The sequence below is a fragment of the Tupaia chinensis genome, unplaced genomic scaffold, assembly GCF_000334495.1.
Source record: "Tupaia chinensis unplaced genomic scaffold, TupChi_1.0 Scaffold000294_5, whole genome shotgun sequence".
Lineage (NCBI taxonomy): Eukaryota > Metazoa > Chordata > Mammalia > Scandentia > Tupaiidae > Tupaia > Tupaia belangeri.
This window is the reverse complement of record NW_006159782.1, coordinates 644,787-654,646: the sequence shown is the minus strand read 5'-3', so window position 1 is coordinate 654,646 and position 9,860 is coordinate 644,787. Positions and strand designations below refer to the sequence as shown.

The following is a 9,860-nucleotide window of genomic DNA, read 5'->3' as shown; positions in this document are numbered from 1 at the left end:
CCTACTGTTTTTTTTCTTAGTTTTGCCACAGGGTACATGCACTCACCAGAGCTAGAAAGTGATAAAGTGCCCCCAGGGGTACACTGCAATCCCTTCTCCTCCATTCTCCTCCCAGGACTTTGGGCATGCACGCACACATGCACTGTGTATTTCTCAAGCCACTGTATCTGGGACTTGAACCACGCGGTCAGCCACATGGAATCCATCTGCCCTCATGACCACACCACTGGCCGGCCTGGCAGCTACCATTCTTAGTCTCAGTTTCCAAGCAACAAAAGTAAGGCACGAAAAAAATAAAGGAACTTGCCCAAGGTAAGCGGCAAGACTGGGGCCTGAAAGTCACCAGGGCCATGACTGAGACTGGATGGGAGGCCTGAAGGACCCAGTCAGTCATGCCTGGGGCGGCCGGGGAGGGGACAGGCTTTGCAGGAAGACAGAGCAGCGCAGGGGGGGGAAGGGGCTTGGGGAAACAAGGTATTGAAAGGGGAGAAGGCGGAGGCAGGGGGGGAAGAGCAGCAGCGTCTGGAACAGGCCCCATTTCCACCCAGCAGGTGTCACATCTGGGGGGAGGGGCAGCTAAGGTTAACAATGGGCATTCAGGGCCCCCTCAACATTCTGAGGCAAAAGGCAACCTAGAAACAGGTTGTAAAAGCCTCCCGAGGCCCAGGTCCTCTAAGGCAACCTGTTCAGGGATGAATTTTCACACCCTGACCTAGAGCCTGGCAGCAGCAGGCAGTGGGAGTGGGTCTCAGGATGTCCCCCTGTATGCCCATACCATGTCTGGGTCGTTCCAGTGCCCGGGGCCGGCCGCGGGCTGCAGAATATCCTGGTGCTTCACAAACCAGTCGAGGATGGACAGCACACTGCTCCAGGAGTCCTGGATGTCGTCGTAGTTGCGCCACAGGTTGCAGCTGTCTGCCAGGAGGCTGTAGTTCACCTGGGGGGAGCGGGAAGCCCAGCAGTCACACACTGCTGCCAGGGCCACGCAGGGACCGGGGAGGCCCAGGCGGGGACACAGAGGCTGGGGAAGGGGAGGAAGTCTCCGAGAGGCAGCTGTCTGGCGCCACCAGGCCTCCCCTCCATGCATGTGGGTACAGGGGCCTTCCCTGCCCTCTCAGGCTACCTGGGCTTGGGCCCGGGGTGTGGGCCCAGGCTGGTGACGCAGTGTCCACTCCTCCAGCTGGCCCTCCACCTGCCTTCCATTTGCAACCTCTACAGAAGGGCAGATGACCAGCTCCTCTGCACACCCGCCGCCCGCCAGGCTCCTCTGCAGGCCTTCTGCCACCCCCTGCTGAGGGGTCCCCACTGAGTGTCCCCAGGTTCTTCAAGACGTGGCCCCACCTGCCTGGCTTTGCCAGTCCATGCAGGACCACCCAGGAGTCTGCCCAGTTTCTGTGTTGGTGGCGCATGGTTCTCCTGCAGTGCGTGCCAAGTCCTTCAGCCCACTGAGGAGACCCTCCTCAAGGTCCTGGGACCTCTGGGAACACCTCCTTCCAGGGGTACTTAGGACCCTCTCTAGACACCTACAAACTGACCTGTGGGCAAGTGTGGGTACAGCAGCCTGCTCTGGGAGGCCACCTCTCCAAAGCCTGCAGGCTGGTGGACACACAGAATGGCTTACCTTGGGGGGCAGGCCCCCTTCATAGGCTGGCCAGCTGCAGGAGAAGGCGATGGGGCGGCCTGTGGCATTGAGGGCAGCAGCCATCTTGGGGTACCCTGGGGAAAGCCCAAGCTATTTCAGGACTGAGAAGGCATGGGGGACAGCCTGGGGCTTCGGCCAAACCTTTTCCCACCAAATGTGAGGAAAGTGAGGCTCCAAAGAGAAGGTGCCTCCCCCTGCACCCAGGGCCTCAAAGACTCCTGGGTGGGCCACAGAGCCACTCCACCTTTAGGGAGTCACGACTCCCCCAGGCCTTGGATGAGAACTGGAAGCGCCACCCCGAGGGGCTGGCCAGACAGACCAAGCTTGGCCAGGGTGCTGGGGGGCCTCCTGCAGCCCCAGTGGCCCCAGCCGGCTGTGGGGCTCACCCTGGGCTCGCTCCTTGCGGGTCGAGAAGCAGCCATCCAGCTTCAGCATGTCCACCTTCCACTCGGCAAAGGTCTGCGCATCCGGGACCACCTTGTCCAGCGTGGTGCCCGGGTACCCCATGCAGGTCATGTTGCCCAAGTCCTCATAGATGCCCAGCTTCAGACCCAGGGAATGAGCCTGGAGGGTGGGGAGCAACGTCAGACAGGACCCTCGGAGCCTCCTCACAGGCACATCTGACCAGGCCCCATTAAAACCTTCGGAGTTCCAAGTTTTGCAAAAATGCGGAATTTCATGACATCGATTTTAGAGAACTGCTCACAGAAGGTTGAGCAGAAGTTACAGGGAGCTCCTACATAGTCCCCGCTCCACACACACACAACCTCAACACCCTAATCACAAGCAGAGGGAGCGCGGGAGGCTGGCATGCCGGCCTAGTGTCCGGCAGCAGGGTGCACCCCTCGCCAAACACGCTGTTCCAGGCCCTGCTCCTTGCCTCTCGGCTTTGCTTTGGCCATCCCCTCTGCCTCGGAAGCCATCTCTCAGGGATTAGCTGAAGAACTGCCTCCTCCAGGGAACCCTCCAGGAACCCCACTGAACACGATGCCTGTTCTGGCTCTCACTCATCAGAATGGGCCACAAGCGGGTGTTCATTGTTTCCTTCACCACACTGAGCTCTCAAGCAGGGACGGCCTGAGTGCGCCCTCTGCAGAGGCAGGACAGGACAGGGCAGGGCTGGGGCTCACGTAGTCAGCCAGGAAGGCGATGCCATGTGGGAAGCGCTTGAGGTCGGGCACCAGGCGGCCATTGTCATCGCGCCCGCCAATCCAGCAGTCGTCGATGTTGAGATACGTGTAGCCCATGTCGCGCCATCCGTCCTGGGCCAGTCGGTCCGCCATCTCCATGAAGAGCTGCTCACTGGTGGGGAGGGGACCGCGCAGCTCAGCAGCCCAGCCTGGCCCTCGCCCACCCCACCCTCAGCACTGAGAGTGAATCGGGCCATAAAACCTTGGCTGTGCTGTCTGGGACACCAAGCCAGGCAGGGAGTGGGAACGCCATAAACCAGGTGGGGTGAAAGGAGCGGTCTGGCCCTCAGGCCAAGGGGCCGAGCAGGCGGTGTGAATAGTTATCTCCTTTCCATTATCTCTGGGCTGGGTCCACTGTGAGGCCCCTGCCCCAGAGGCCTGACAGGTCCCCAGAGGCCCCAGGCAGGCCAGGGTGCTGGGTGGCTGGTATCCCAACTCACTCTGGCTGCAGTGACAGCCCCAGAGGGCCCTGGGCAGAGCTTGGCAGGCAGGGGCAGCCCTCCCTCACCTGATGCAGTTCTTTGGGTCCGCCTCACAGTCAGTGTTGCAGCGGAAGCGTTCCCAGGCCAGCCAGCCCATGGGTGGTGTCCGCAGGAGCCCGTTGTCCAGCATCAGTCCCTGGGCGACCAGGGCCAGCAAGAACACTGGGTGTGGGGCATGGGAGGTGGTGACTGAGTGGCTGCCATGGCCCCAGCCTTAGCCCGCCTAAACACATGCTGCCTGCCTACACCTCAGGGGACCCAGACTCCTGGGCCTACCGTAGAAAGGGGCTCTGCCTGTGTAAGGGGAGGATGGCGCCAGGCAAGGCCCTGCTGTGCAGTCGGCCGGAGCCGCGGCCAGGGGGCTGGCATTAGCCCACCTTAGCCTGAAGTTATGTCGTTCCCGTGCCCCTGCCCTCCTCCCCCAGCCCTACAGGACTGGCCCGGGCAGGCGGACAGACTGCAGTCTCTTGAGTTGGCAACAGGGCTCTCCGCTCTCCTCCAGACCTCAGGAGGCCTCAGAGGGCCTAGGAGGCCGGCGGGGTGGGACTTGCACCCCGCGTGCTGCCTGGGTGGGCCCTTCTCAGCCGGAACCACGACCGACTTCACAGTGCTGTTCTCAGCACATGCCGGTCTGGCACGAGCCGGCCGCGCTCTTGGGAAGAGGAAACCAGCCTCCGGACTCCCTACGAGGGAGGAGCAGCCTCCCCACATACGCACACAGGGAAAAGCGCCCGACACCAGACACCAGAGGGCTGGCCGGAGCCTCCTCCCTGCAGCCCTCACTTCCACCTCCCAAAAGCCACCCCTGCCCCGCCCCCGCCGGTACCTGAGCTCAGCAACATCGCGCGGTTCGGAGCCTCAGGCCCTGACCAGATCCGCTCTGCGTTTATCAGTTCGTGTTGGGTCCTGGAAGCCAAGAAGCGTTAGAAAAGCACTGTGGCCGCGACCGCCTAGCCAGCCTGCTGCCCCTCGCCACGGGTGTGGACCGCACACTCGGCCCGGAGTCGCCCTCACTAGCCCGACCCAGCCCCACTCCCCGGAGCTCGGGCCGAACCAGGTGTCCTGGACATTAGCCCTCACGACTACGCAAAGCTGGGGTCCGAGCCACTAAGGGCGGCGCCAGCTCGAGGCCGCCAGGAGAGCCGAGGCACAGGGCCGGGCCCAGGCTCCAGAGCCCCACCCGGGCCCGTGATTCTGGGCGAAAGGCCCGGCCGCGCAGCCCGCGGTGCTCACCCTCCCGAGGCGCGCAGACTCCTGCCTCCGATCACCCTGAGCCCCCAGTCGCTCCGGTCGCCTGAGTCGCCTGCCGCGTTCCAGCGGGGGCGGGGCCTTACGGCGGCAAACCTTCTGCACAACCTATCAGAATCCCCTAGCAACGTCGTGCCCAACCCCCAGGGGGAGCCAATTCTCCCAACGCCCCGCCCCCTCAGGCCGGCCTGGGCCCCGCCCCCTCGGGCGCCGAGCCTGCGAGCTCCAGAGGTCTGCAAGTGCCCAGCGGGCCAGGGAACCCGACGTCCCACGTGGCTGGCTGGGCACTGGGCTCTGGGCGGGGGTGTCCCTTCACTTCTGCCCAAGCCGCGAGGGCGTGGGTGGTGCCCACAAGCTGTTGGTCTTCCGCAAACAGCCGGGCAGTGAGTCTCTGCGGAGGACTGTGGCTCCAGGAAATGAGAAAATACCCTGAAGTCTGTGTGGACAGAAGCCTGGCTGCTTTTTCCTATTTTTCCAAGGTCCTGTCCAGAGGGCCTAGGGGGAGCCAGCCTGCAGATGTTGACAGACCATTTTGGCTCATTCTTCCTCCATCCTGCCCCCGGCATAGTGTTGGAGTATATTCGTCCTTATCGCTGTTATAGTACATTCCTTTCTAATCTCATCAACCTTCCTTTTCCAACCACCACCCTAAAAACTGTAAAACCCACCTATAATCTATAAGCTCCCCCCCTTTCACATGTCTCACCTTTTTGGGCCATACCAATAGAAAACTTTTCACTAAATTCCAAACTGTCTCTCACTCTCAAAATCAAATAAAAGGAACCCTCATACCTAATCACTGGCCAGCCTGCTGCCCCTCGCCACGCGTGTGGACCCCATCTACCTGCTGCCTCTCTCCACGGGTGTGGACCCCACACTCTGCCCGGAGTCGCCCTCACTAGCCCGACCCAGCCCCACTCCCTGAAGCTCGGGCCGAAGAGAAAGGCACGTTTTGCCTCCTCTCCAGGCCTAGGCCACTCATATTCTGCTTAAAAATAAACCACATTCATTATTAAATATTTTTTTAAAATATTTAAAAATGTATTTATTCATTTACGTATTTTGACTAGAGAGAGAGAAAGTGAAAAAGCAAGCCAACAGGTCCAGGACTTGAACCATGGTTGGCCATGTGGGAATATCTAGCGCCTTAACCACCACGCCACCTGCTGGTCTCCTAATTATTAATTATACATTTTTTTAGAGTTGGTTATTTTCCATGGACATGGCACATTGTAAAACTACTCAAAAATGATCATAGGGGTTCACAGGTGGCATGGTGGTTAAGGCGCTGGGCTGCTGGACTCCCACTAGTGGACTGCAGTTCGAGTTCCAGACCAGGCAGTTTGCGTTCTCACTTTCCCTCTCTCCCTCTCTCTGTTTCTCTGTCTCTGATCCAGCTGAATAATGACAATAAATGAAATCATTGTAACAAATGTAGAAACATGATCAGGAAGATGAACAGGCGTGGGGGAAGATGGGTGGGAGAACGTAAACCGGGGGAGGGTGTGGCTCCGGCAGTCAGGCTCTCCTGGCCCCCCGACACTCAGGGACTGCTCCCCCAGGCGCTCTGCACCTTCCTTCATGAGTTGTCAAGTATTTGTTGCGGGACTAGTAAGTGACAAACATTCCGGGCTCCTTCCTTTGCCTGCCACTGAGCATTCCAAACATAACCGGCCCCAAACTGAACACTGCTACCCCAAGCCCACACCTTGGGGTCTTTCCTCCCCTCCCTCACTTAGTGCAGCCAGTCCCTCAGCAAATGCTGGCTCTCTCCCTTCAAAATCCATGCAGCCGTGTAACCTAGTGGTTAAGGGAGCCAGATCCACATAGGTGACTGGAGTTTGCCCCCCAGCCCGGGGACCTTAAATACTCAGGTGCTGTGTGTTGGTGCCCCAAATCCCGACAGTGGAGAAATGATGGAGAAGGGATCACAGTGTGTCTGTCCCTCATCATCGGGATGCTTTCTCCCTCCCTCTGTCTCTCTCCGCGGAGGGCATATGCTCTCCGGGAATTCAAAACAAAAAGTGAAACAAAATCCTTGGGGAATCTGGCAACTTCTCACCGCACTGGCTGCCCCATCTGGAGTGTGGTGCCTCTGGCCTGCGTTATTGCAGCACCTCCTCCTTGGTCTCCTGCTTCCTTCTACCTCCATTTATGCTGTCCTCAGCAGCCAGAGCAATCCTTGGAGCACTCCTAGGTTCAAGCCCTGAGGTGGCGGCTCATCTCAGTCCAAGTAGCAGCCTGGAGCCTCACAAGCCCCACCCACACCCTGGCCTCTTCACTGCCTCCTCTCCTCACCACCTCCCTGCTGGCTGGCCTCCTCTAGGTCCACAGACACAGCAGGCCTCGGCCTCGGGGGCCTTGCACTAGCTATTCCCTCTACCCTGACGCTCCTCCAGATACTGGCATGGCAATTCCCTCTTCCCCTCCAAGCGTTTGTCAAATGTCACCTTCTCAGGAAGGCCTATCCTGATCCTCCCATGCTCCCTCACTCTGGTCTATGTTTTCTATACAATTATTACTTTCTAGCACGTTTATGAGGGGTTATACTGTTTCTGGAATACAATTTAGTGAGGGAGACAGACACTATACAGGAAGAACAGCAGGACTGTGGGGAGGTGTACTATGGTGGCACGGGAGCCGTTGGTGCTATCCTGAAAATGCCACCCAGGGTGCTGCGAGAGGCTGCCCCATCCACCCTGCATGGTGGGAGGGGCCCTTGACCTGACACCCCAGTGATGCAAAGAGCCCTGAGACGTGGCTGGGGTGAGAGTGAGAGGGAAGAGCTTCCAGGCTGCAGGAACTGCTTCCAAGGACTTCAGCAGACTGTAGCCTCTGCTGTGGCCATTGCTGCAGACTTCCGGTTGGGCCTTACTGGTGGACCAAGCCTAGGAGTGTGCAGGCGTGGGGCTGTGTGGAAGCAGAAACGGATACTCCCCAGAGGCAGAGATTAGGCAGACCCCAGGAGCCTGGCTGGGTCGCCTAGGAAGTTCGGCCTGGTCTCAGGGACTGTGTAGGAGCACGCCTTTAGGAGTTGCCCTGACTGAGGATGCGCGACGTGCGGGCTTGGCTCTGCAGAAGTGGGCCGGGCAGGGCGAGAGGTCCTGGAGGGGAAAGAGGATTGGGTGTTCCTAGCAGCCGGCTAGGTCGCAGGCCTGGTTCTGGCCTGCGTGGGACCCTCGTTCCAGGCCTCCAGCTCTGTTACTCAGGAGTTCCTCGCTCTCCCAGGCCTCAGTTTCCCACCCACCTCCCGCGTGCATGCAGAGGCAGCTTCACGGATCCCGAGTCTGGCGAGTACTAGGCGGGGAGGGGCAAGGGCGGTAACACGAGCTGCCCGGGCGGGTCTCCTGGCTCCCGCAGCCACGTTCGCAGCCCAGGCTAGCGGACGCTCGGGGTTGGGAGCGGCGATCGCCCCGGGGGCGACCGCAGCACATCCTGCAGGCCGTCCTCCTGGGCTTTTGCGTGTTCAGCAGCTGGAGGTGAGAGCCGCCGGGCGGACTGCAGGGGAAGGTGGCCCGAGGGAAGGCGTGGCTGCGGGGACGTGGCGGGAACAGCCGCGCCGGGCGAGTGGGAAAGCTCGGCAGTTGCTGGCACTCCGAGACTGCGGCGCGCGCCGGGGAGATCCCGGCTGAGGGGCCCTTGTTTCAGGGCAACAGCCGGTCTGGGGCCCACCGAAGTGGCCCTGGCCAGTTGGCCCCAGGTCCCCAGCGCGCCGCTTTTGCAACAAAAGACTCAGAGGGTGGGGAATCGGCGCGTGCCATCCGGGCAGCGCACACCTAGCAGGGAAGAGAAGGGAGCGCCCTTTCCTGCACGTGGCAGGGAGATGGGACGGCCCAGAGGACTGCGGACACCTCTCTGACCTGGTTGCTGGGCCTTCCTGGGCCACCCCGCTAGAATGGCATCTCCCCCATCCCCCTCGTGCTCGCTTCTCTCCAGGGCCTTTGCTATTGTCTGTCCTTAATGTTACTTAGTATTACATTAATATTTCATTAATTCATTATTATTTGTTCATTTCTGTTTGCATAGTGTCTCTCCCTGCTGGAATGTAGGCTCCAGCTGGGTGGGGACACCGTGTTTGTCCACTGATGTATCCCCAGTGATTTGACAAGTACTTCCTGAGGACTTTGTCTGGGAGCCCTGCACTGTGCTGGAGTTGGGGATTATTCCACCAGGTAAGAGCCTGCCTTAGCCGTCCTGAGGTTTGAAAGTGCTATAAACACACATCGGGTGGTTACGAGGTGAAAGAAACATTAGCAAAAATCAGGAGATGCTAGTTAGACCTCAGATCAGGCTACCTTAGTGATCAAGGAGGGCCTCTGAATAGGTGACTTAAATTAGAGACCAGGAATAAAATGGTGAGTGCTGGAAAGGAGACTCGGGAAGCTATGAGGACATTTGAGCTGAAGGCTGAGGAGTGAAATGGAACTTACCCCTTAAGCTGCTCTCGGGTGCCTGGCCTCAGGAGCTGGGCAGGGCCTCTCAGGGGTCAGGGAAGGTGTCCTGGTGGAGGTGGTGATTTCACTGGGCCCCAGAGTGGTGCAGGAGTTCTAATCCTTTAGGATGAGTTTGAGAACTGTTTTACAGGTTCCTGAAGCACTGAGCTGTGTGGTCGGATAAGAGGCCTCCACCCTCACCCAGAGAGCTCTGCTGATAACTGCCAAGGTGTGAGGGGGTCCGGAGACCAAGCAGTGCTTCCCGGGCCAGGACCTTGTGCAAGTCCCAGTCACTGCTCTGCCGAAGTCTCCCTGCATGAGGAGGACCGCTGGATCAGGGCTCTGGCATGCAGGGAGTGTGCGTGGTGCTTCGTAGCCATGCCCCGCTCTGGGCTGCTCTTTCTCAGCCGTGCCCCGCGTCTGGGCCGCTCTTGGAGGGTAGGGCCCCATCTGAGCCCCCACCGCTGAGGCAGGCCTGCCCACTCTGCTCCTATCTGGCCCTGAGGGCTGCGGTTTCCTACTGAAGGACAAGTGCGATACACAAGTGAGAGGCCAGTAGAGACCCAAGAGGGTCGTGGAAGCCGGGCAGTTTGAGCTCAGAGTCGAACAGAGAGGCCCCCAGCTCAGAGTGGTTTGAGCACAGTGGTTTCAGTGGGCTTGAGGCCCATTCAGCCCTGCTGGGGCCTGATCACTGGATCTCTGAAAGCCATGTCGAGGTCCTGCCATACCCTAGTCCGATACGATCGCGGTGTCTTTTGCTCTGAGTCCTCTCGTCCGTTTTCCCATGATCCTCACAGTATCCCTTTGAGAGGAAAGGCAGAGAAGAGTATCCCATTTCCCACAGGGCCACAGGGGTGAGCCACGC

At 59.6% G+C, this 9,860-nt stretch overlaps 2 protein-coding genes across 5 annotated transcripts in view; one reads left to right on the top strand and one right to left on the bottom strand.

Moving 5' to 3' along the window:
• The window catches only part of NAGA (alpha-N-acetylgalactosaminidase), a 21,231-nt gene extending 16,488 nt beyond the window's left edge, over window positions 1–4,743 (bottom strand). The window contains exons 1-7 of one of the 2 annotated variants that reach the window (XM_006150708.3): window positions 4,548–4,743; window positions 4,141–4,220; window positions 3,341–3,476; window positions 2,773–2,944; window positions 2,029–2,206; window positions 1,622–1,716; window positions 776–937 (exon numbers count right to left, since the gene is read on the bottom strand). In XM_006150708.3, the coding sequence (XP_006150770.1) occupies window positions 776–937; window positions 1,622–1,716; window positions 2,029–2,206; window positions 2,773–2,944; window positions 3,341–3,476; window positions 4,141–4,156 (759 nt within the window). In that variant the 5' untranslated portion in view covers window positions 4,157–4,220; window positions 4,548–4,743. The remainder of the gene's footprint in view (window positions 1–775; window positions 938–1,621; window positions 1,717–2,028; window positions 2,207–2,772; window positions 2,945–3,340; window positions 3,477–4,140; window positions 4,221–4,547) is intronic. The other variant, XM_006150709.3, reaches the window with a different exon arrangement.
• Window positions 4,744–7,588: 2,845 nt separating this feature from the next.
• The window catches only part of PHETA2 (PH domain containing endocytic trafficking adaptor 2), a 4,771-nt gene continuing 2,499 nt past the window's right edge, over window positions 7,589–9,860 (top strand). Inside the window, exons 1-3 of one of the 3 annotated variants that reach the window (XM_006150705.3) lie at window positions 7,589–8,041; window positions 8,589–8,734; window positions 9,147–9,224. Coding sequence is in view for 1 of the 3 variants with exons in the window: in XM_014588686.2 (XP_014444172.1) it covers window positions 9,343–9,433 (91 nt within the window). In the remaining 2 variants the exon portion in view is untranslated. Of the gene's footprint in view, window positions 8,042–8,588; window positions 8,735–9,146; window positions 9,434–9,860 lie in introns of all 3 variants that reach the window. The other 2 variants (XM_014588686.2, XM_006150706.3) reach the window with 2 other exon arrangements.